Source organism: Lonchura striata, chromosome 5 (assembly GCF_050655825.1).
Source record: "Lonchura striata isolate lonStrDom1 chromosome 5, ASM5065582v1, whole genome shotgun sequence".
NCBI classification, from domain to species: Eukaryota; Metazoa; Chordata; class Aves; order Passeriformes; family Estrildidae; genus Lonchura; species Lonchura striata.
The window spans coordinates 36,660,947-36,687,338 of NC_140707.1; the positions used below are offsets into that span (position 1 = coordinate 36,660,947).

General features: G+C 41.1%; 2 protein-coding genes across 7 annotated transcripts in view; one reads left to right on the forward strand and one right to left on the reverse strand.

The window, feature by feature from the left end:
• Window positions 1-14,337, forward strand: part of ITPKA (inositol-trisphosphate 3-kinase A) — a 39,469-nt gene extending 25,132 nt beyond the window's left edge. For both annotated transcript variants that reach the window (XM_021533471.3, XM_021533470.3), the window contains 5 exons: window positions 1,019-1,232; window positions 2,804-3,008; window positions 8,052-8,153; window positions 9,219-9,290; window positions 10,168-14,337. In XM_021533471.3, the coding sequence (XP_021389146.1) occupies window positions 1,019-1,232; window positions 2,804-3,008; window positions 8,052-8,153; window positions 9,219-9,290; window positions 10,168-10,371 (797 nt within the window). In that variant the 3' untranslated portion in view covers window positions 10,372-14,337. The remainder of the gene's footprint in view (window positions 1-1,018; window positions 1,233-2,803; window positions 3,009-8,051; window positions 8,154-9,218; window positions 9,291-10,167) is intronic.
• Window positions 14,338-15,478: 1,141 nt separating this feature from the next.
• Window positions 15,479-26,392, reverse strand: part of LTK (leukocyte receptor tyrosine kinase) — a 92,832-nt gene continuing 81,918 nt past the window's right edge. For all 5 annotated transcript variants that reach the window (XM_085580284.1, XM_021533465.4, XM_085580285.1 and 2 more), the window contains 5 exons: window positions 24,388-24,480; window positions 23,675-23,776; window positions 21,599-21,733; window positions 21,160-21,250; window positions 15,479-20,526 (listed from right to left, as the gene is read on the reverse strand). In XM_085580284.1, the coding sequence (XP_085436410.1) occupies window positions 19,753-20,526; window positions 21,160-21,250; window positions 21,599-21,733; window positions 23,675-23,776; window positions 24,388-24,480 (1,195 nt within the window). In that variant the 3' untranslated portion in view covers window positions 15,479-19,752. The remainder of the gene's footprint in view (window positions 20,527-21,159; window positions 21,251-21,598; window positions 21,734-23,674; window positions 23,777-24,387; window positions 24,481-26,392) is intronic.

Sequence of the window (26,392 nt, forward strand, 5' to 3'; positions counted from 1 at the left end):
TCTGTGGTTGGGTTTACTCCATCCTTTCTGCAGCTGTTCTTCTCTGATATGAGGTTTTTTTCCGAACTAGAACCTGGGCTGTTACCAGCCTTGCCCTTTTGCCGAGGCAGTGCCTGTTCTAGGATTTGTCAGAGAAGAACTGGTTTGCAATGGCTGAAGGATCCTGCTGTGGTAAAGGTTGAATGTTATCCCCAGGGTTAATGAAGCTCCTAATTTGGTGACAAATTTGTTTTGTCTAAATTAAAGGGTGCCTCTTTCCCCAGATGCTGTTGGCAGGTTGCAAGGATAGGAGAGTGGAAACTCCGGACAGGTGGAGGCTGGTTACTGCTAATTGTGGCCTCTGCAGATGTCATTTGTCCTGGATACCATTCAGACACAGGGCTGTAAAAAGCACTGTCACCCTCCAGACTGTACCTGCAGGGCATTAGCAGATAAGCAGGTTTCCAGAGGAGAGGCAATACCTGCAGGCAGACAAAGGCGCAGTCACTGTGTGTGTGTGTGTTTGTGTAAAAAGGGCAGTGCTTGGCTTCTGGCTGTTTCTGACTGTTTAACTATCACTTATTGACTGTGCTGCCTCTGTCCGGCCGTGCTCAGCAGGTGTGTATACCCTGTGTGAGGATTAAGGACAAAGCCAGTGCTGGCAGTGTTATGCAGCTTTAAAATAGACTGTCAGAGGATTAATGAATTCTGGCACATGGCTTCTTCCTGTGCATTTTAGTGAGTATAGTACTGTTTAAAAGACTAGCATGGAAAAAAATCCAAACAGCCCAATGGCCTGAAGTAACTGCACTCCTTAAAGCCATAAATTCTGACATGGGAATATATCCAAACGGACTTTCACTGCTAACAACTGTTTGTCCTATGTGTTTTATTTTTTATGGAAAGCATCTTATCTGTTCAGGGGAAATCTTTTAACTGCTGCCATGAGACTGATAGATGAAACTGGAATGGTGGGGGAAGGGGTTTTTCTTTTTTGCTTGTCAATCTTGTCAGCAAGTGTTTGATTTTCTTTTTTTAGGGAATTTCAAGGCAGCTGATAGTGGGAAGATTCTCAAACGCTTCTCAGAGAATGAAAAGGAGTGTTTTGAGCGACTGATGAAAGATCCACTACGCTCCTGCGTCCCTTGCTTCCATGGTGTGGTGGAGAGAGATGGCGAGAGCTACATCCAGCTGGATGACTTGCTTACTGATTTTGAAGGGCCAAGTGTGATGGACTGCAAGATGGGGATCAGGTGGGATGAATGAAAGAATGTGCTTTTGTTGCATTTGAAGGAAGGGGGAGGTGTGGTCATGCTCACAGTCACCTTGTACAATATGGCCCCATTATTGCCACTTTGTACATGGATTCTGGAAACTAACTGATCTATAGCCTCAAAAACCATCCACATCAAGAAATGTTCAGGGGTGATTTAAGACAAAGTTTCTCTGCAGTGGCCTGATAAATCATGGGAAAAAATGACAGGATTTATTCACTGCCATTTCATTGAATCCTTGCATACACAGTGATTCAGAAAGCCTCACAAAGTAAAGTTTCCATTTCCTAATGCAAATGACTGAATAACTGTGTGAAAGCCCATTTCCAATTATTGAATGAGTCTTTGCTGGTATTGCTATTTTCTTTAAAGAGTCAACCATTTGCACAGAACTGGCCTGTGTTTTTCCCTACTCTGACATCTTGAGGTGTTGCCATCTCTTGTTCTCCAGGTTCTCAACTTTCTTTTCCATTCGTTGTCTGTGATTAAGACGAAAACATAAAAAATACTATTTAAGCATAACAAAGAGATAGAGATTCGTTGAGATCCTGGAGTAAGGTAACAGTACAGAGAAGTATGAGCTGTCATAGTAATCTTTCAGGTGTCAGCTCAGCTGCTCAAGAGTTATTGTCATAAATTAGTTACTCTACTTACAGGAGTACAGATACGCCTTTTCAAATAGATGCAAAATTTTAAATTCATTAGAAAGATATAGCACTAGTATGTTCAGAAGAAAGAGGAGAAGGATTTGCAACGGTACACATTTTGTTGAAAGTAGGTGTCATTCTGGCAGTGAGTGACATCATCTCCTAAGTGCCATCCTGGTTTGTTACTCTGTGATGAAGAAAGTAAACTTCAAGCACTTGACAAAGTGCAAGCTTCAGGAACCCAGTGGAATGTAGAAAACATGAATAGTGCCTTTCTAATGGCTACTGGATTAACAGATTGAGTGATAAGAGCAAAATGTGGAAGTTTTGTGTCCCTTCACCCTCCTGTTCTTAGTTACCTCCTATGGTTTGGAACTACTCCGATAATCTGCTTTACTCTAATTTTTTCTATATGAAGAGTTATTCTGTCTTTCACTGAGATGCATTAAGTAAAACTTAATCTTTCAGAGGCCTAAAAAAATTGTTCATGACTGTTCTAAAGTTTTTTGAGGAGAGAGAATGTAGTAAGTCTTCAATAGCCCTATTTGTTTTTTTATTTCATTATAAGTGATCTCTTTACCTGTCCTTTGAAAATGCAGTTCTATTTTATGGCACAGTGGGAATTCAGCTTCCTCCTATTCTGTAACCAGGAAATAATCATAACTTGTAAGTAAACGTATAGTTAGAACAAGAAGTGAATTAGAATTTGTGATTCCTGGGGCTGTTTCACTAAATATGCCTGCACAGTCATTGCTCTGTGTACTTTGGTTTCCCTGTATGCAAAACTGGGGCAATGATAAGGCTTATTTTCCTGGTTGTTGTTTCTTAAGGACAGTTTGTGAGCTGTAAAAAGAAATGTTAAGGAAGTCCTTAAGGATGTGTGTGGGAATGTGATATTTTCAGGACGTACCTGGAGGAAGAGTTGACTAAGGCACGAGAGAAACCAAAGCTGCGTAAGGACATGTACAAGAAAATGATTGAAGTGGATCCTCTTGCTCCCACGGCTGAAGAGAATGCCCAGCATGCTGTCACCAAACCCCGGTACATGCAGTGGAGAGAAACCATCAGCTCTAGTGCCAACCTGGGCTTCAGGATTGAAGGAATTAAGGTAATTGTTTCACCTCTGCCTTCTCCTGCTGAATGAATTTTGATGTGTTGATTAATCAAAAAGCTTGTGCACATCAGTAGGCAGCTTTTCCAAAGGATTATGTGAAAATGCACTAATTGAAACCACAGAGTTCACTCTATTGCAGTTCTAATGCATTCAATCTAACTGTAACAGAGAGTGTCAATGAATTTAAACTTCAAATACACATCAGCCATATTTGAGTCAACTACAGAGACCTTACAGGAAGGACTCAAGGAGGTACGCAGTGCAGATAGAATGAAAATGAGACTGTTGTAAGGAGGAATTCAGAACAGAAGTATTAACTCCCTCTCTGCATGCAATTACTTTTTTTACCCAAGAACTATACATATTTATTCCAAGTGAATCACAGTAAAGTGGTTTTGTTACAGTTATGTTTATTGGCAAGGCATGTTAAAAGCATTTGCTTAGATACTCTTGGGATCAAGGAAACCACTGTTCCTTTTAAATACATTGCAATCCAGTATAGATGGAGCTGGAATAAAGCCAGAACAATCCAAAATGAAATTTCTCCATCAGCCAAGTCCATATGCTGTTCTTGATGGATAAGTTTGTGTCCCTGTATCATTCTTAGGATACTACCTTATAGCCACAGTAGAACCTTGGCAATTTTCTTTCCTACCTGTTACTTACTTATCTTTTATAGACTCATAGAATGGCCTGGGTTGGAATGGACCTTAAAGATCATGTAGTTTCAACCCCCATGCTTTGGGTAGGGACACCTTCCACCTAGACCAGGTTGCTCAGAGCTTCACCCAACTTGGTCTTGAACAATTCCAGGGATGGGGCTTCCATGACTTCTGTGGGCAACCTGTTCCAGTGCCTCACCCCACTTGCCCACTTTTTCTAATACCTTTTCTAAACCTACTCCCACTTTTAAAGGATCCCTTGTCCTGTTACTGCCTGTTCTTGTAAAAAAAACCCTCTCCATTTTTCTTGTAGGCTCACTTCAGGTACTGGAAAACCACAGTTAGATCACCTCAAAGCCTTTTCCAGGCTGAAAAAACCCAGTTTGCTCAGTCTTTCCTCATAGGAGAGGTTTTCCATCCATTTAATCAATTTCGTGGCCTCTTCTGGACTTGATGCAACAGGTCCTTGCTTGTGAACTTGCTCCATGTCTTCCTTGAGCTGGGAACCCCAGAGCTGAATGCAGCACTGCTGGTGGGGTCCCATGAGAGAGGAAGAGATGGGTAGAATCCCCTCCCTTGCCCTGCTGGCCATGCTGCTCTGGGTACAGCCCAGGACACAGCTGGCTCTCTGGGCTGTGGGCACACATTGCTGGGTCACATCCAGCCTCCTATTCACAGCACTCCCAAGTCCTTTGTGGCAGGGCTGCTCTTGATCTGCTCATCCCCCAGCTTGGATAGATACTGGGGGCTGCCCTGACCCAAGTGCAGCACCTTGTGCTTGAACTGCATGGGGTTCCCATGGGCCCACCTTTGAGCCTGCCTGTGTGCCTCTGGATGGCATCCCATCCTTCAGGTGTGTCAACTGCACCACTCCAGAACCTGGATTAGTTTTCTTTCCATATCACAATTCAAGCACATAGAAATAAGGTATAAAAGATTGTGGTGCTGATGAACAGAGGCTCTTTAAACACTTCTTTCTTATCTCCTTCACTTTGTGTCTTCTCCCTTCCTTATTCACAGATTCTCCTGCTGTGATATTGGAACTGGGGCTCCAAGCTCATGTGGTCCTGGCCCCTTGTGTGCTGTGCCACCCACTCCTGGCTGTTAGACACAGGCATCCTCATGCAGGAGCTGTCTGAGTGCTAGATGAGTAGATGATCTGGCTCCAGTCCAGCCAAAACACAGGATCCTGTCTTGCCCTTTAGCCAGCTAATGATGTTATCAAGATACCTGTTTTATTCCTGTACAACTTATATCTTTTTATGTTCCTCTGTGTAATGGAATCGGAAACCCATATGATCTTGAGGCCTTTCATGGTGTTCTTGGAAAGACAGTTGGTGAATGAAGATGTCCAGTCTCAGAGAGTGACAGAGCTAAGGGAGAACATGGGAGCTTCAGAAAAACCTCCTGACTTGTTCTTTGTGGGTTTGTTGGATGTCAGAGGTAGGAGCAGTATGATACACAGGCTGTGTAGAGTTTCCCTCTGTGGAGACACATCTGTAACTGCACAGAATGAATACTTAATCCTTGACTAAGTACAGGAAGTACTTTGGAGCACATTCCCTTTCTATCTCCCTGTGCTGTTATAAGGAATGTAGGTATCATTTTAAGATTTTTTTTTAGGTGGAGAAAATGTGGCAGCAACTGAATTGTTCAGGCAATACAGGTAGTCAGTATTCCCTACACTGTTCCACTGAAGCTGAACTGTACATCCAGTTCTATATTTTTGCAGAAAAGCAAAGCCATTCTGCAGGGATCCCAATTTTGGTAAGAAAGCCTGCAAGAGTCAGTGGTACCAGCTAGTGGTTGATGGGAACAAGGGGAGGTTCTCCCTGACTGAACTGATAACTCCTGGAGTTAGTTGATGAGGTATGTTTGGTTTAGTCATTCCTACCCCGTGGCTGCTTGAATAAGAATTGAAAGCAAAGAAAATGAAATCATAAGCCCTTCTGTGAACTGGCTGCTGATAAATGAGATCTGATTCACCATATGCACTCCTGCAGTAGTAGGGTATCTTTTATCTTTAGGTTGATGCATTTCTTATCCTTGCCCTACTTCTGGATCTCTGAAATCAAGTAAATTTCATTTATGGGATTTGTCACATTTCCTCCTATCAAAAATATTCTGAACCATTTGGTTTCCCTACAGTTGGAACCTGTTGCTCAGTAGCTTGTGCCTTCCTGATTCCAAATGCACATTTCCTCTCTGGCAGAGGCTGCCTGAAGGCCAGGCATTGCAAACATTTTCTCTATAATACGAAGCTAATGCCTGGGGCTGAGAGTTGGGATTTCTGTCTTCCCATTCTGTCAGCGAATATCTGTGCAGTTTGAAAAGTTACCTTTTCCTTTGGTACCATTCCTTTAGCTGTAGATCAGGAATAGCCATTTCGCAGGAGGATATCAGATTTGCTTCATAAGTCTTTGTGAATCCATTAAGCTAACCCAGAGCCCATTATGGGAAGTCTGCAGAGGGCTCTGAGCAAGACCCAATGGTTTAAGATGGATAGCACTATTTTATGGAGCTGTGACACCTACCCTGGTGAGTCACGTCACTGTCACATCTAAAAAGAAGTGTTGCAACTGGTTCACGAGCTGCACTGTGTGACAGACTACTCTGCTGTGCAGAACTGTATGTGGAGTCCTTAGCAAAGGTAAGACGTCAAGGAGCGAGTCAGGCAAGTGCCTCTCGAGGATCAGTACATAATACTGGGGTGGTGCTATTCAAACTCTGGATATTGTTTACAGCAAGTAAAGACAGACAGTAACTGTGTTTCCTGCCAACCACTGGAAAAGAGAAGAATCATAAAAGTGTTAAAAAGGGAAGCAAGTAATTAGTTTGTCCCAACATGAAAAGTTAGAAAGGAAACAAACACCAAGCAGCTATTCTAGACATTGCTCTACAATCTGCAGCATAGGGAGAAATTATTTTTATAACAACCTTGCTCCAGTGAAGAGGTATGAAATGAAGTTTCAAATTCCTATGTACTGTTGAGTATTATCACACATCAGATCAGATGGCTTCTAACTTTCACTGCCTACCTGCTGAACTGCTCTGGCATAACTTGCACATCTCAGAGGCAGGCTGACATGCGGCACTTGTATCTGTCCAACAGCCTTGAAATAAAATTCTCTTGCATGTGAGATCTCGAGTTTTAGCATTATTGAATTTTTTTTCATGTATACATTAGAAACCAAGTTCAGCTGTGGAATAAATAGTGTTTCACCTGCTGAGATTGGACTTGAATTTGTCATTTTGGTACAGTGACTTAACATGTAGGAGATTACATATTTTATTGACCTGCAGTCTATTGACCTGCTGATTTACTCACAATGAAAATGAAGGATAGGACTTAAACAATGGAGAGGAAAACAATTTGCAGGCTTTTAGTGGATTTTTGTTACCAGTTGTAATAATTGCTGTATTTTACACGCAAATCCTAAAATCTCCTATTTGTGTCTCTTGAAGCAACAGGGATGCTCTTGGAGACATGCATATTCATATATTCTGTGTTTACAAATACCTCCAATTAATGCACTGCTCTTATTTGCTTGTAGCTCCAGAAGAATATAAAAATACTTGGTTTCTTTCAGTAGCACAATGCTTCTGTACTGAATCTTATTTCTGGCACAAAAATACTCTGTATTTCTCCAGGACACACTTGGAACAAGCATGCCTGCACTGTCCTTTGCCAAAATTCACTCACCTGCTTTGTCACTGCTAGCATTGCAAATCCCAAGTTGTTCCTGTCTGCAAAAGATTTCTGTTCTGTGGCTTCTGGGTCATATTTTATGTTCAAAGGTATATTTGGAACTGAATCCTAACTGTGATTCTTTGATTTCCCATTGAAAAACAGAAACAACAACAAAAACCACTACCACCAACAACAGAAAACCCAAATAACAACAAAAAATCCACACCAAAACCCAAAAGAAACCCCCAAACTAAAAGGACTAGTAAAATTGGTTTTGAAAATGTTCCCTCACACCCAGCCAGGGTTTCATGAGCCAGACAAGAGTACACCCAAAGAGGTCTCTGTGGTTTGCCCCACTGAACTTTGCACTGCTAGCACTGATGTGAGAAAACCCTCCTGCAAGCTGGTAGTATCATGAATTGGTTTTTTTGGTTTGTTTTTTTTTTTTCTTTGTTTTTTTTTTTTCCTTGTACGCAACAGGAAATGAACTGCCAGTGCCATTTAAAGCTATCCAATCAGCTTTTGTGTCTCTTCTCTTCTTGCTTGGTTTCTCTTCCTGTTCAGCTACTTACTTTCATCTGGTTAGCAAGGGCTGAGCTGTTGCTGGTTCAAGAGGACTGAGTGATGAGGGGAATGATATGAGTGCAATATAAATAATCTCTCTCTGTGTGCGGTTCTGTGCAGAAGGCGGATGGAACATGTAACACAAACTTCAAAACAACAAAGACACAGGAGCAAGTTCTACAGGTTTTTGCAGAATTCATTGAGGGCAACACAACTATTCTGGTGAGTCTGAACTCTTCAGGTGCACTGATCTTGGACCAATGCTCTTGCTTCAGGGCCATGCTTTCTTTGGTACAGGAAATAGGAATTAGAATACCAAGGGGGTGAGTGGTTTTGACTTCCAGTAGCTCTCAGGAGATGGGGTGGACATGGGGATTTGGTGGGGTGAGAAGTTGACTGAGACCAGTTTTATCAGCTCTTGCCATGAGTTGACCCCAAACGCCTCATGCTATCAAAATGTCATTCAAACTATCTAACTTATGGCTTGCCATCAGCTTCAGTCATGGGTGTTAGATGCATTAGATAGGTGATATCTAAGTATGGATTGTGTTGGCAGGAAAACTTGTGATTTGGGAATTCAGTCTGGAGAAGATAAAACCAGAGTGTGGAGGCAGGAAGTGAGATTGGTGACTAGCTGTGTTCCCATGTGTGAAACTCATCTCAAAGAGGAATTCCTGTGTGCTAATTCATGGGTAGCACAACAGGCATGTGGTAGATGGCATAACATGTCTCTTGTCTTTGGAACATCAAAGGATGCTGTAATGTTTTGCTGCAGTGTGGAAGCCATTATGAAGGCAGATTAGCCCTTCAGGAGAAGCGTGGTTGGTAGCTCAGGGCAGCCTTAAAAATCTGCTCTAGAGCTTTGTACATTAGGCCTTGATTCTTTTTATCCCCCCTCTGCCCCCACCATGGTTGAAGCTCCTTGTTTCACTAACACAATTTCTTTCTTTTCACTTTGGGGAAGTGGAAGATTTTTAATTAATTGAAAACTTTTTCTCTTTATTAAATAGAGAAAAAAAACAGTTGCAGAAAACCTTATGACATCCAAATCAAGACAGATAAATATGCTTGGTATAATGCATGCAGCAGATGAACTCCGGTCTGTTAATTCACTATGAAAGCTTGAAATGTATTTACAGATTGACTTTAAATTATGAACCTGTTGTTTTGAAGGACCTCTAGCCTAAAATGAATATGATCTCTTAATTATATTGACTCTTGTAAACAGATTATTCAGTTTTCAATGAAATGTTTATGGGTTGTTTTGGGTTTTTTTTCTCCCTCCAGAAAAAATACCTCAAACGTCTACAGGAAATTAATGTCATTCTGGAATCCTCAGACTTCTTCAAGCGGCATGAGGTGAGCTGTGGAGGTGCATTGATTCTTCATTCAGGTGTAATTCAGAACAGCCTGCTGTATGAGTAGATGGGGTTTTGTAGAAGAAAGCTAATACATGTTGACAACACAGATACCACAAAGCCTCCACCATGATGATACAGGAGATTAAACTAGTTGAGGAATAATAAATCCTCTTGTCTTTATGACATCCCAGCACTTACAGCTCTGGGCCACTGAATGAAATAGTTTGTTAGTACCAGTTTCATATGGTTTCTCTAACTTGGATGTGCTCCAGTGGGAATTTGCAGGGGAATGGCATCATGGAAGTTTGCATTTGGTACAGGAGCATTCAATTGCAGTTTGACAATGAAGGCTGTATTACTTATAATGGGTTGATGTTGAAATACCATTTAATTCTGCTGTCTGCTTTTCTGTTTTCTGTTCTCTGTGTGCTTTGCTTTGCAAAAGGCATAATTAGCATTGTAGTGTGTGCTTGTTAAACTGCTCAAGATTTTGAGATTAGACGTTTTATTTTACCTTGTTGATGCTCTCTTATCAGTAGAGATATTTTTGTTAATCATGAGTCATGATCTGTCTTTGAAAAGAGTTATTGGCCTTTGCTGAATTGCTCAAATTGAGACCTGATGCTAAGTAAGATGAATTGATTTTCTTCCTTTTTTCTACTGAGTCCCATTTCTTATCTACCCTCCCATTTGTACCTTACTGATTGATACAGTTATGCAAATGGAGCATCTAAGTCATCAATTTCTAAGTTCAGCCCAAAAGTCTATTGGGTCACAGATGAGATGAGGACATTATCTTCTTAGCAGGAAGTGTTAATTGGTGGGAGAAGGCTGAAGATGTATTTTTAACTACATTTTCTCAATTTGTCTTCCAGGTCGTAGGAAGTTCACTACTTTTTGTACATGATGGCAGTGGGAATGCCAATGTGTGGCTGATCGATTTTGGAAAGACCACCCTTCTTCCTGATGGGCAGACACTGGATCACAGGATCCCCTGGCAAGAAGGCAACAGGGAGGATGGGTACTTGTTGGGATTGGACAATTTGATTGGCATCTTGGAAAGCATCACTGAAAGATGAGTTGAGAAAGGCACAAAACTTGCAGGGCTTCTCTGTAACTTTCTGCTTTACTGAAGTAGAAGGAAACTCAGTTAGAAGGAAACCTTTAACTCCAAACTCCTGAGGTTGTCAGTGCAGAGGGAGCTGCATCCAGAACCCAGCAGTCAGTGATCAAAGTTACTTTGCATCTGCCCTCTATGAACCTAAATGAATCACTCCAGATTGGTTTGTATTGCACCAGATTAACTTGAGACTGATCCTCAGAGAATGAAGATCTCCATACTCGGGAATCACATCAGCATGAGTCAAGAGGTCTGTGTGGTAAGCCAGAATGATTATGATTTCTGGCAAAATGGGACTCCTGATTACTTCTTAGAGAAACAGGGCAAATACTTGGGAACTCAGGGCAGGAAAAATGATTTTTCAGGGAACTGCATAGTTTTGAAACCAGATTGTGTTTTTTTCCTCTCTAATTCCAAGTGCTCTTGCTCCTGTGTACACTATAGGTAGGACCAACAACTTCTGCTGCATTATGTTACAGAGTGAGCAAGGTGTAAATGGGTGATAATCATGAGAAACTGGGAGCAAAGAGAGACAGCAGTTTGTAGTGGCTTGATGTGGCTAACTGCTGTTAGCCATTTCTCCCTTGCCTGACCCTAGCCTTGCCTCTATCTCAAGAAAGGCCTTGGCTTTTTCTGTAGCCACTCAGGAGATTAGTGGCTAGGGAGAGAATAGCAGCCTATTATCTCCAAAAACATTGACTTTCCAACTGAGTGAGCTGTTGGATATGTTACTAAGTTGGAGAGTTAGGCTTCTTGCAACTGAACTGCAGCTCTGAAAATCACTAATGATCTTTCACAAACTAGTCAGGGAACTAAGTTTTTTTTTTCCAAGGCTTGTTTATTTTTGAAGATAAAATCCCTATCTACATGCTCACACTAGTAGTCAGCAGCCAGTGTGATCTCTTAAGATCATGATTTGACTGTCTGTAAATGCACTTGACTTCTTGGCCATGTCCCTGTTCTCAAATAGGATGCTGCCACTTACACATATAAAGTGGCACAGCAATCAGGGAGGTTGTGTTTATGCATTCACGGCATTACACAATGATGAGATAATTCCCAGGCATCATTCCTCCAAGGTATCAACTGTTAACTCCAGGCAGTTTGGGTGAAGGAATGCCAATATATTGCATCCTATAGTCCCCATCTGGAATCACAGGATGATCAGTGCTTCATTGTTTTGCTGTAACCCAGGCACAGCCACAGCAAATTCGGTTTCTAAGTTAAAGTCAAGAAAGATTGAATTGTTTTCTTGCAATGGCTTCACATACCTTCTCCACTGGTTGTCTGTAGTCACTGGAACAATTTTTTACATACTGGCAGTATAAATATTATCATTAGTCACATGTTGACTCACCTGCCAGTTTTTAATGTCAATCATGTGGAGATGTTGTTTTCACAATGCAGGTAAGAGTTACATTACCAGTTGATGGTTAAAGCCCTTTTCATATCTAGAGGTAGTAATGCACATTGATCAGAAATTCCCGTCTTTTGCTGGTGTCCTGTTCTCAGTAAAGAGTCTGAGAACTTTGGATATATGAAGGTGACTCCACTTTTGGGAAATGGCTGTTTCAATAACAGTTGCTGTCATAAGCCAAAAAAAACCAAAAAAACCTAGAGTTTTAGAGTCCAGATCTGGAATGAAATCTGCAATATTTGTAATTAGCTTAAGTAATTTCTAAAAGGAGTTACTTTGGGTAACACACTAAAGTGTCTTGCGTACTATAAGATCAGTCTGATTTAATTACTTTTTCATAAACTCTAAACAAAACAGGAGTATTGAAATTGAAGCTTGGTTGTGATGTAAAAGTTAGATGATGTAGAGTAGGTATTCTGTAGGAAGTAATGACATGTGGAAATATTTACTCTTAAACCAGAAGTTGTCTGAAACTGGTAATTATTTCTGCAGGTCACTGCAAATTCAGACAACTTCTGTGGCCTTCCAGAGTTTCTCTGTTTTATATTTATGGTAGCATGTTAGTGAATTTTTCACTTAGAAGTTTCAGAGTGTTTACATTAGGTTTTTTTGAAGTGACTGCACAGATTATATCATTACAGATGCCTTCTAACTTTTGAACTGCTGTGAGATGACAAATGAATCTGTAGTGAATTCCATAGTTAAAAAAAAAAGTATTTCTAGTTTTCTGCAGCCAGCAGGTAAGCCATGGATAGCAGTGCCTAAGGTGAATAGCAATGCCTAAGGACAATGCCATGTAAATAGGTCTCACAGGCAGGACTTCAATGACATTGCCTGTTTTATGAGACTGCAATTGCAAGCTGTCCTACCATAACTAAAAAGAATTATAAAAGTTGGAAATAAGATAAAGACAGAATTCAATCATTGGTTTGCCTAATTAATCTTCAGAGGTAAATTTCTTTCTTCTGTTACAACATATGTGGATCTTTTGCACCAATGTAACCTATTTCCTGGAGGGAAGATCTAAACAGTGGAGACTGGTCCTCAACAGTCAGTTGAAAGTTTAAGACAAACTTTTAGAATGACTGTCCATTTCTAAAGGAGAACTGGAACAATGTGTTATCCATAGCTTCAAAGAAAGCAACTCCTGGTAGCACCTGGCTGGCTGTGCAGTACATGGTCCTGGGAGAAAACATGGAGAAGGTTCATTCCACTGAAGTAGCTGGAAATGTCAGGGAAAAAGTAAAATCTCTGCTACAGCAGACACTGATCTGGAAACTCATTCTAGATGGTATAAATTCTAGGAATTTAGTTTTGAAATGGCTCTTTGTCTTGCTAAGAGATTAGAAAGAAAGAAATCACAATCATCTGTTTCTGTTATGGGGAAGGAGAGAAGGAGGCAGCTTTTCATAGCAAACTGCAAGTGTAGGACTTTAGCTGAGCACTGGAGCTCTAAGGAGCTGAGGCTGTGAGCTCAGGAGCAAACTGCCCCAGGGTAAGTTTTAGATTCCTTGTTTTCCATCAGGTGGCCCAGAACACCTATCTATGGACACACACTTTCTAGTGTGAGGAAGCAGCATGGCCTTCTTTCACTTATGGGGTAAGTTGTGTTGAATAAGCTTATATTTACCAGAGGGTCAACATGGTGCACATGCACAGGCGTGTAACACAGGGGGAGCTGATGCATGGTAACCAAGGGATTTGTTCACATGCAAGTCCAGAATGTTGTTCATTTATGCCTCTGCTGAGATAGTGCCTCACTCTGGAGACACTGGGAATGTGTGATTCCACAGCAGGGTCAGAGATGCTGGCCTAGATGCACTTTGGTGCTGAACAGATGACCTCTGACTTAGGCTCCAAGATCCTTAAACTCGTTAGTTAGATGCAGCAGTGCTGTAGCTGCTGCATTCCTGTGTGAATCAAGAGGTAGGACTAGGACTTCTCTCCCTCAGCTTCATCATTGACTTGGTTTTTTTTTAGCCTTGGAAAAGGCATCGCCTAGGCATTGTTTTGTTCTAGTTTGCAGATGGGAATAGACCTACTTACCTCGTGGGAATGGTGCGAGGGTGTCCTTCATTATTGCCTGCAAGCTGCTGTGAGATTCTTTGGAGGAAGGTGCAATATAGAAAAAATTCACAGAGATAGATTGGATAAGTTTAAAAATTATGGATGTTGAGGCCCCACAGAGATGTAAATTTGGCTGAAATTTAATCAAACTGGTAAAACTTAAATCCCTCTAAACTTTGTACAGGGAGGTATTAACTTAATGTCTGGTCCAGTTCCTGTTGAAGGGAAAGATTTCAATGTATCTCAGAGGGCTTTTGCTACTTTTTTTATTGCTGTTGTTATTATTTGTTATTCTTAAGGTACTGAGATCAAATGGCATGTATCATCCACATGCATCCGTTCTGAACACTACAATGCAATGCTGACATTGACTGTACTGGATGAGTGTTTGTTACTCTGAAGTGTGTATGCTACTAAATAAATCAGATTGAAGGAAAAAAAATCTACTGTTATTTGGTCATGTGAGAATAATATATTTTCTTCAAGAATTTCCTTAGGGAAGCGAGAAAAACGGTATGTTTCACTGCTTTTAGCCTTTACCATCTGCTACTTGCTAAAGCAAAACCAGAAGCCTACTGGTGGAGCTTGGTTCTAAAACCTATTGCTACCTTTAGAACCTGATTCACACAAAGCTTGTCAGCTTCCTTCAAGGTAAGCTCTGTCTCAGAAATCTCAGTGAATAGCTTACAGCGTATTTTAAAAAAAGTGCACGAGGCACTTGTCAGACTCAGAGCACTAAACTGTTCCCCTGGGCAGTTTTTTGTGGACATGGAGAAGAAGCACTCAACTCTCTAGGACTGGCAGCACTTCTCAGCAGGAGAGAGTGTACTCTTACCACAGAGAGAGTGCAAAGAGTACTTATAAAAGAGGAAAACAAATATCCACCATTAGCGTCTCTTTATTTTGTGTTGCAAATATAGAAGTATGCACTTGACTAGCTTTAAATTGCATAGAAGCAGGTGTTCTATCTACTTATGTACAGTAGTCACCAGAAAGGTAAGTTGGAAGAAGTACTGCCTTGGTCAGGAGTAATGACAAATCACAACCTTTTCACGTGATTTTGCATTTGTGTGCTGTGATGGGAAGATGTTAGGCATGGTATCACTAAGGTCTCTGCATGGGATTGAGAAGGGTGGACAGCCAGGAGGAGAGAGCGCAGCCATGCCTACCGGAGAAACTGTCTCACATAGCTCAAGGCTCTAAGGAAATCTGGTCCCTTTCTGACACAGCTGTGGAGATGCAAATACAGTGGGGGAAAACGTATTCCTAGCAGCAGCATTTTCTTCTTTTTCAGGAAAGTAGGGAGAGAGTTTTGAAGGTGAAGTTAAATTTGCAAAAGCCTGTAACTATTTTATTACCCTTGGAAAGGTTTCTTGGTGCACACCAGCCCATAGGCAAATTAACTGATAACTTAGCTCAGGAAAAGGCTTGATATGAGGGGCGTCACCTTAAATCTGTGCAATTAAAAATTGTGTTTGTTTAAAAAATGAAGGTGCAAAGCATTTATATTGAGGAGAGCAAGGATTACAAAGAAATGAGAGGCAGGACTATCGACAAATGTGAAAAAGCAGAGAAAGACAAATTGAAATTTCCATTATTGTTTCATCTTCTGTTAATCAGTCCCTTCTTTAAAATGTAACTATGAGTTTGTGTGAAGCAACATAAAGTATTAATGCTAAACACAGTCAAAACCAACTATATACATACAATTACAAAACCAATTTGGTAATGTTAAAAGACAGACAACTATCAGGAAGAACAATTTATAACAACCTTATAAATGGCTGATTCTGCAGTAGGGAAGTAGTGAGTGGAAGACTTCTCATGGATTATGGAACTGAATTAATCCCAGATCTCCAACTCATGTCATTCCTCTAGGAAACAAAATTGGGTTTTGGCTTCCAGTTTCCAAATTAATCTAATTTTGACACTATGGGTTTAACTCATTTGTGCTGCACTAAAAATGTCTTCTTAATACAAAGTAGTTTCACACAAATTATGTTTTGCAATGCTAGCAGTTGAGCACTATGAAATTTCTGATTATTCAAACAATAAGTTTCAGTCTCAGAGTTGAAGGACTGAAGATTGTAGTGTGTATCACTGCAATTGTTATTTTTTCTTTTGAGATAAAATGGTTTCTACAGTATGTAACATTCAACTTCACAACAGGACCAATATTAGCATTATTTCCTCCAAGATACTAATTAAAAATTCATTATCTGTGAGGGTTTTTAAAGAGCATCTAAAAAAACATTGTTACAAGTAAGAGATTCACGGCAATATGCTAACAGAAGATCATTCCATTTGGGAGAGTTAAGACCATTGAGGTTGCTAATGCAGATTATTTAAAAATACCTACCTCTTTCTTTAGTGCCCATTTGGTACCTGCATCTCTATGTCCTGTCTTTTTAGAAGAGACTGCATCTGGCTCAGTGCAGCCCTGAGATAAATAATGTTGTAAGCCATCAGAGTCTGTCTTGGAAATAAATAATCAATATATGCTTAACTCAAATCTTGTTGGAGTCCAGGACATCCCTCTGACATAATCTTACAGTGGCTGTTCAACACCCCACTCTTGATCACTCTTAGGGATAAGATCCTGGTCAGGATAGAAGTCTGCTCAGTCTCAGTGCAGCTTTGTCTATGTAATTCCTGTAAATGAGTACCTTGATGCAGCTTTTCAATAAAAATGGTATTTGTCCAATCTGCTGGACATGCACTATTTCTAAAGTGAAGGCATAGCTGTAGCCAAGACTGCCCATGGCACTGGTAATAGACCTGTGCTCTCCTCTCACTTCACTTTTCAATAGCTTCCCTGGTTTTAGCACTACTGGCCTTTCTAAATTTGTGAGTTATGTTGAGGCAAGTGCTTCAGGGGGAAGCAGTGGTAGCTCAGGCTGGGTAACTATGTGGACAGTAGAGATCATGCCTGCTTCTCATTGCAGTCTTGGGGTATTTATAATAATTTAAAAAATGAAGAACTGTCTGTCTGCCACTTCATTAAAATCTCTGGGAAGAGAAGGTAGTATAGTTAACTTCCCATGCCTTCTGAACAAGCCAGTATTTCATTCCTATTTCCACCAGTTTCCAGCCCCTGCTAATGGCTAAGGAGAACTGAAAGCAGCGTGATAATGGGCCTGCAAAAGCATGGCCTTGACCATCAGTGCTCTGCTCAGGACAGGCAAGGGCTGAAGAGTGAGCTGGCATCACATCACTGCAGCTGGACCAGGATCACTGCACTCTGCTGTGGCCTTGTCATATTCAGGGAGGAAGGGACCAAGTTGCTGGCATGAAGTCACAGCTGCTGGAAAGTTTGAGAGGTCATCTTCTGGGGTAAAAAAATCTACTAATGTATGAACCATAAAAGTAATACAGTCTGAAAGGTAAGGACAAACTGATGAAATTCCAATTAGTTAAAAGTAAATGCATTTATTTTTGACTAGCATGGTCGAGAGGTGGCCAGTCTGAAATATGACCAAAAATGTTAGCCTTTGCAAGAGGAAAGAATGCAAAAATTTCCTACTAAATGGGCTCTTCTGCCTCATTTAACTGGGCTGTAGCAACTCCTGGATATAACACAGGACAGGCAATGAGCTAAATGTGAGGGAAGCTAGAGAGCTAAAGCAAAGATGAAATGGGAAGGGCATGAGGCAAGGTTATTCATCTCCCTTGGTCACTAAGCCCATCAGTCCCCACACTTCTACTGAAATTTGGCCCACACAGAGTGACCCCTCTCTTCTGACCATCTGTCATTTTACAACACCGTGGAGTTAGAATCATTTCCACACCATATGGGTCTTTGCTGATAGGTGACCATCATCACCCTTTACGTCTGGAAATCATAGAAGGATTGGTGTGAAAGGGACCTCCAAAGATTATCTAGTCCAACCTCCCTGCTCAAGTAGGTTTACCTACAGCAGGTTGCACAGGATGGTGTCTGGGTGGGTTTTGAGTGTCTCTGGAGCAGGAGACTACACAGCCTCTCTGGGCTACCTGTTTCAGTGCTCTATCACCCTCAAAGTAAACAAGTTTTTTTTCTCATACTCAGGTAGAATGTCCTATGTTTCAGTTTGTGCCTGTTGTCCCTTGTCCTGTTGCTGGGTACCACTGAAATGAGTCTGCTCCGATCCTCTTGACGTCTGCTCTGAATTGGCATTGTAAAACTGTCCATTCTAAAGTTAAAGGCCTAAAACTATACAAAGTGTGGAACAGATAAAAAGACCAATAAAGCGTAAACCTGTGCTGAAGATGCCTTTCACTGAGGATGGATTCAGACTCTTCATGCTGTGATTTTCTTTGCCACAGCTCAGTAGTGTCCACCCTGACTGATGTAAAGGACAATAAGTCTGTGTGGTCAAAGCAAGCCCTCACCTGCTAGCCCACACCTTCAGACTGTACATGCAGCTGATCACTAAGCATAAAGCATATACCAGTGAACCTCTTGCCTCAAAAGGAACTGGAGAAGTCTACAACTGGCATATCACTACACAACTTGAATACACACGACAGCATGTAATTCGCCCCTGTAGGTCACACTGTAGGTGTGACATTCAGGAGTGGTACAAGAACAGAACAGAGTGCTTCCAACACTGTTCAGACTTAATCCAGATTATTTGCCTTTTCAGTCTCCTTATTTTGCAGCTTTAATCTGTAAACATGTATTTAGATCCTAAACAACTGAAGAAAGCCTTAGAAATGAGCTGTCTTGGAAACAAATGACTACCTTTGTAAGCAAGTCTGCACTTGCAAGGCAAGGAACAATTACTACCTGCTCAGCTGTGTGAAGCCGAGTCATGGCTTTAGCTTTCTCAAATGGTTGAGCTATTCTACTTTCCTGTAAAAAGAACGCCCTAAGTGGGGTTTGCATTAGATTTCCCTTCACTATTCCTCTCCTTTGCATTACTTTCTAACTCAGAATATTAAAACCAAGAACTCCAGCGTACCAAATGCTAGATTGTTACCCAGGAACCTCAGCTAAGTTCTTACCAACACAGCACAGAGAATTAATGCTGAATATCAAAGTACTTACAAAAATGAAGTTCCTTTTAAAAAATCCATTTAAAGATAGACAGTCCATATCTCATCATACAGCTCACCCTTCCTTGAAAAAACACCTGCCAGGAGCTGTGAGGAAAGCAGCACCATGAGGCAAGTAGCACATTTCCTTCACTACTCAAAGGAATATTATCAGCTCCACCAGCTACTACTTTTTTAATGGTAAATGCTTTCCTCTTCATTGCTTGTTTACAAAGCACATGCTCAGAGGAGCCTGATTTTTTTTTTCATTCTTCCTACTGCTTCCAATTTGAGCAATAGCTTCCACAAGGTCTACTAATAAAACAGATGCAAATGTGGCTGCTATTTTTTTACTTCCCTTATAGTGTATAAGCATTAGTAATTTACCAGGGCTGTAAAAAGCTCTCAGGAATGTAGCAGCCTTTGCAAGTTGGTTGCTGCTGGCACAGCATACATTTTTGGATTCTTGGTTCAGAAAGAAACCCAACCTGTGTTGGTCATTATTTCCATCCAAATACTGCAGCTGGATGGTAGGACCACTTATTTTCACCTGAGCAGATTGAAAAGGAGTTCTTTCCTTAGGAACTGCATTCTGAACCAGACAAACAATGCCGTTGTTCCCCACTTCTAAACTGGTTCAATGGAACACATTTGAAGGACAGAGATAGAAATGCAAGTGTCTTTAACAATCTGGGATCTAGCAGGTAGACAGAGGAAGCAGAACATTGCTGATGTTGAAACTTCACCCATCTGATGGAACTAAAGTGGAGGAAGTTAGTGAAACAGGAAGCAGTCCTTCCAGACACACACATTCCCTGATCTTTGGAAGAACCATTTCTACTATACTGGAGTAACACTCAGGTCATCTGACAAAGACAGACCAGAGTCTCTCTCTCTTGATGTTTTCTCTTTTTTACAAAAAGGCTTTTCATCTCTGTGCAGACTGGAGCTCCTTAGCACAGCTGCTCTGACCTCTGCCAAGGCTGGTGGCTGGTGCTCAGCACTGTAGCACAGGTCATCATAAGCATAATTTACATTGCCACAGGGGAACGTCTGGAGTTTCACCAGTTCAATCCCACTGATATCCAGGTGAGGGCAGTTACTTTGACTTGGAGATGCTGGAGATGCCCGAGAGCTGGGAGAACTGCAATTCCCATCAAAGCCTGAATCTTCCTGCTCTGGATTTGCTTTGAGCTTGGAGCTGGGGCTAAAGTGACAGATATTCTCTAGCACCCACGATCCATATGTTGGGTTCCAAAGATTTTTTGTTTTGTTTTTAAGTCTGTGGGTGGATGGGTTGCTGAGCTCCAGCTTCTGGTTTGGGGTCTGCTGGAACCATGACCCACTGTTGAAATCACTGAGGCATGGCAGGCTGGGTCCTCGGGCAGTCCGGTTGCTCAGGTTCTCCACCAGTAGCTCTTGTGGACATTGTACAAGTTTGTGCCCAGCATGGTGGGATTCTAGTGTCTTAGGTGTTGTCTGAGGGGTGAGAGAAGGGCTTACCAGCAGCGGCACTATCCCACTGGAAATGTTTGGGCGCATGACCATACTCCCTTCATCCTCTGGAGCAGGGCTACACTCCACGGGCAGCTCAGTGTTGATCACATCAGGATCCTAAAAAAGAGAGACAAGGATCTATTACACCTTCAGGGTGACTGTCACAGGTTTGGGCAATACTCCTACTCCTGCATATAACACAAGGTGCTGCATTCCATGTGGACATCACATGCTGTTGAGACTTACATTCTTCCTTTGAGAAGAGACTGCTTCATTGAAATCAGTGACTAAGCTGGGGATCTGTAGTAAAAAATTTCTCTTTTGAGAGGTTGGATCCAGACTTGTAGCTGTTAAATGCTACTGGATGGTGAACTCACTGTGCCATTTCATTCCCCCTCTCCACTCCATAACTATTCAGCTGTGGCTTTTGAGCAACATTAGACAAGGTCAGAATACGGACCTTGAGAGAGCTCTAAATACCTTTCCATCACAAAATGAAGGACATTTTGAAGTTGAACAAGCTGAGAGCTAAAAGCATCCATTTGCACAGTGTATGCTCATTATGGCTGGTGAAAGATGGGAGAGTGAGGATGGACACTGTAAAAGAGCCAACAGCACCACCACAATAGTAACTAATTATATCAGTCTGCCAGGATCCTTCACTTGCTTTAGGGACTAAACCTAATGTCTTTGGATAGTTAATAATCCATTTAATGGATTATCATCCACCTGGATACCAAAGACCAGTACCTGAGTGCAATACTTGATCCTTTCCAGAATGGTAGAGAAGTTTGGCCGATACTCTGGACTGTGCTGCCAGCATTGTGTCATGATCCGGTACCTTAAAGTTAAAAAAACAAAAAAAATTGATCAAGATTATTTTGTAAGAAAGTGTTTCAGTATGAAGTGATCAGGGGTCAAAGGGACCACACTTGGTACATGGCTCAAAGGAGGAATGCAAAAGTGGATCTATCTTTCCTATATCCCTGGATCCTGTCTGATTGTGGAGCTGCTATTTAAAGCAAATCCTGTAGTGCCCTAAGCTGTATACAAGAGGCGGTAGCTCAAGACATATTTAGCAATACCCACCTAACACAGAGGGCAATCACCATTCCCTGAGTAGAAGTGTCTTTGTCCACATCTTTGACACATACTGCACCTTGGCCTGTGAGAGTAAAGAAATACTTACACTGGCCCCGGACAGTTTTTTGGTGGATCCATTCTTCCTCCACTGGTGACAAATTCCAGCACTTCCTGATTGGTTTTGCAAGGGTAGGGCATGTAGCCTAGAGAGAAAATCTCCCAAAGCAGCACTCCAAAGGACCTGTGTCAGAAACCAGCCAACAATACCAATCAGGTTTCATTTGTGCTCCGCAAACCTACCTTGTAGCGGTGTAGGCAATACCACAGCAATGACCTTTCAAAGCTGCAGTCCAATGACAGTAATATGCAATTAGTTGTGATTATGAGTCAATGTTTACATAAGAAGACACCCCAATCAATCAAAACCTTTGCTCAAGCTCCAAAACAAGTTTTGCAGAGGTTTCAAAATATTTAGTACCTCTGAAGGTGGTTGCATTCATTATTAGTAGAGCAAGAAATGCTGAAACACCCTTGGCTGTGTATGGTCCAACTAAAAAAAACTGTTAGATCTGGCATGGAATTTTTTTGCCTTAGTTGGGAAAACTTAAGATGTTTGTGTTGAGGAATACATTAGGTGCTGGTAATTTGGCTGCAGGTTGAGCTCTGGGTGGCAGAAGCCCAAGACAAGAGGCTGTGACCTGGCACCAACCCTCTGCAAAACAAGCAATGAGGACCTGTGGCATTGCCAGGTGACCGGACAATCAGAGACACAGCAGGAGCCAATGACTCCAGACTTTGGCACATTTAGACTGTGAGGGTATATAAGCCCAGGGCTTCCTTTGTTTGGGGCCCCACTTCAGAGGAAGGAACTCAAGTTGTTATTTTTTATTGGATCTTGGTTAACTTATTTTAAGTATCCAGACCTCTGAGGTCCTGCTATGGGAAACCTGGGGCCAAGTTGGTGAGGAAACCTAGTCTGACTGTGAGTGTGAGGGGTGTAGTTGTGAAGGGGCTTCTACCCAGCTCAAGTGGGGCAGGTGTGACTTCTAGCAGTGGCTCCTAGATGGTCAGACAGGGACCTTCAAATGTTTCCTTAATATTTGAATCAGTGTTTCAGAACAAGATGTTCAAGTATAAAATCAAGGAAGAGACATCCAGTGAAACTGAAAGCCAGCAGCATTTCTCATATGGTTGTACTTTTTTTACATCTGCAGGTCAGATAGTCAATGCCACTAGGAATTATGTATGATTTAGAAACAAAGAAGTCAAGAGAATTCTGCCAGGACGTCAGCAGGGTCAGAATTTTCAGTCACTTTTTGCCTGCAAAGGTCAAAGTAATTTCTAGTATATGCATGTTACTTATAATAGCCTATCACAGGAACTGTGGCACTTTCCTTCAAAATATTTAGTGCTGGCTGCTCACAGTTAGGCACTGATAAGTAATCCTTGTCTTCCGGCATCGCTAGCAACTTCAGGAAACTGGGTCAGTGTGGCATTTGAGGGAATGCCTCAGTACAGCATATTGAAGGATCTGCTGTACAGAGAAAGAAGTGTTCTTAAGCAACTGGAAAGCTTCCATACCCCAGCACCTGTGCATGAATGTGCTACTGTTGAGGGGGTGCTTATTTTAAAGAAAGCTCAAGTTGTATGAGAAATCAGTATATAAATATTGTTTCCTCAGCAACCAGCAAGGACTTCTGATTAAATCTGCTGTCATTTTATATGCAACAAGAAAAAATATACAAAAGAGTAATCCTGGGTCGTACAGAGGGAGTAATTTACAAGGGATATAAGTAGCCCTGTCACTGATGGAAACAAAGTTTCTGAAGGCTGAGGGAAGTATTTGATGATATTTGTCTGGATTTTAAACTGAGATTTCCTGAGAATCTAATCTGCTTTTGCCTTTTACTTCTTGATTGGCTTTTTGTGATACTCTGCTTTTATGAATAGCAAATTTTTATTACCTCTATTTACATTTGACATTTAAACTGTTATTCTGGATTCTTTAGCCATACTTCTACTCAATGCAGTGGGAAGACTTCTCATGTTTTTCTGGGAAATTCTGACTTTTTTTTAGGTTACTGCTGAACATACTTTTTTTTTCTTTTTTTTTTTTTTTTGAGCAGTACATTTCTTGATGCTTTTCAGTGAGGAGCAGAATTAATTAAAAGACATTTATTACCAGGTATCAGTCTTGGAGGTGAAAATGCCCTCTAGAAAAGCTTCTGGTGGCATCCACTTGACAGGAAGCATGGCTCTTCCTCCCTTGCGGTAGTAACTTGCTCTGGGAAAGATGAAATACACAGAGAATGTCACACAGCCTGAAAGGACTTCAATACAGAAAAGATCTTATCACCACAGTAACAGCAGCTGGGAATTGCAAGTAACAGTTGGGGGCCAAGTAAGAAAAAGGAAAAGTTATCAACACAAATAGTGCATTGAAGCAGGATTTTATATCCTCTTTGCAACTGAGATGGAAACCAAGGATGTTCTTGTGCACAGCTAAAGATATCAAACTTGCCAATGCTTTGCACAGGGTGTTGATGCAGAAAGTCTTCTTCTTCACATTGTGAAATGATAATTATGGTTCCTGGGGGTTTTTAATTTTAATTTCAATTTAAGATTATTTATAACAAAATAGCTAATAAATTTGTTTATGCTTGATTTAGTGTCCACAAGTGTTTGTAGTTTCCTGGGAGCACAGTTGAAGTGGATTTGTTCGTAAGCATAGATCTGTCAATTTACAGTCTGTTAACACAAGTTAGTTGACTGCTCCTCAAATTCAGACCCCTGATGGATTAATCCACTGCTTCACATATCATGAAACAGTTCAAACCTGTTAAACTTATACAGATTACTGAGTTACTTACAGAACTGAAATTGCCCTTCACCTACCTGTAAATATCCCTGGCCATTCCAAAGTCACCAATTTTGGCTATTCGTCCTGCTCCAGTACAGGTCAAAAGGCAATTCCTTGCAGCTATGTCTCTTAAAAAAAAATTAAAATTAATTCTAATTCTAAACTCTTAAGTAGTTAAAGGAATAAAGAAAAAGTATTAGACCCAGTCCTGCAAATCTTACTTGAATAATCTTTAAACAAACGTGAAGAGCCCTGTTAAAATTAGAAAGAATTCCAGTTACATTATCATTTTTGTTAACTACAATTCTTAAAGTGTATTTGAATTATATCTTCTACCCAGCATCTGCCAAGCTTTCCCCATTCACACCTTTTTTCACTAGGGCAGAAAACAGCATCTGTATCAGAAGAGGAACAGACCCAACCTCTTTTGCTTCAACCACATGATGACAGATTTCTTTCTTATTCTATTTTTTTTTTTAATAGGGACATCTCAGCAGTGTCCTCATCAGTTACAGATGTGATGCTGTTGGAAAGTCTTAGAAAACTGCTTGAAAAGTTATGTACAACACGGTTTGGTAATGTGTTGCTTTGTTACTTCTGGATATCTCCCATGGAATCAGTCAAAGCTCCATATGGAAGCAGCTGTTAGCTGGGTGCAAGTTTAGCTTGTGAGAAATGGAAGTGTGCCTTCATGGCCAAGGCTAAAATATTGCTGTTCATTTAAAATATGCATTCTGAAAAGAAAGTCATTAAAATCACAGCACTGTGGGGGTCCTGTTGACTGCCAAAACAAATAAGCTCCTTGAAAAACTTGTATGTTTCTTTCCACTGCTAACCTTGAAAAGTCGCTGAGAATTTGGAAGTCAGGTTCAACTTTCTCTTCTGTTATCACCTGTGACTCCTAGATGACAATTCCTGCCCTGTAGAAGCATCTCTACAACCCCACTACATTACCTTTTACCCCTAGGATTCCTATTATCCGCAATGAAAGCTTTCTTTTTTTCCCAACCCACTCTAAGCAATGCTGACGTCACTAACAAATACTAATACAAAACCTGAGGGAAATTCCTTGTGTTCAGATTTATTGAATTGTTGGCTAAGACAAAATGAATCCATTCGCAGGTTGCTTATATTAGAGATCTAACAGTGCAAAGATTGACCCAGACGGTTTTTTCCAAGTCATATGCTTCTGTTACTATTACAGTAAGGATTCTAAAATACAATGCTGTAGTGATTAACTCAGAAGTTTCCAGTTAGAATACTGATCCTCTCACGTAGTTATTAAGAGATCCAAGAGCCACAACCTGTTGCACATTCTTACTGCTCTTTTTTAATGACAGAAATCTCTAACCCTTTTCCACCAGAACTTCCTTATTGTTGCAATATAAGCAGTAGAAATCTGTTTCAGATGTTCTAATCATAAAGCCATATAATATATTCCCATATCTTAACTTCCTGGCTTTTTTCTCCAACGGCTGCTTGCCTTTGTTTCCCTGGATTTCTCCAGTCCCTGGGCGTTGTTTCCCATCTCTGTGCTGTGCAGCCCCATACGTAGGTACACGTGCTGCACGTGTGGGTGAGTCAATTGCCTGCCTGCACATCTCCAGGCTGCAGCTTGGTTTGGTTAGAGCCTGTGTGACCCTCTGGTGTGCAAGGGCTCTCCTCTCCTTTACACACAAGCACTGGACACAGCATGCATTTCACAATAAGGAACCCAGATGCCCACTATGCCTATGAACTTTATGAGCTGAAGCAATTCTAAATCAAAAATGAAGAATTTCAATACCTAACCAAAATTTTTAAAAGGATAACTACAACCTTTATCCCTTCTATAATCATTTGGTCTTATTTGAAGCATGCTATAGCAACATTTTTTGCTCAACAAATGAGCAAAAATGAATTTGAAGAAACAAATATGGGCTTCCTAAGACTGTGTAAGCAGGTCAGACACTGAGCTGGGAAGGAAGCCTGAGATGTGTTTTTATTTCCTGTCGTACTTGCTCTACCCTTCTCTACTCTTTGGCTGAAATATTATGGATT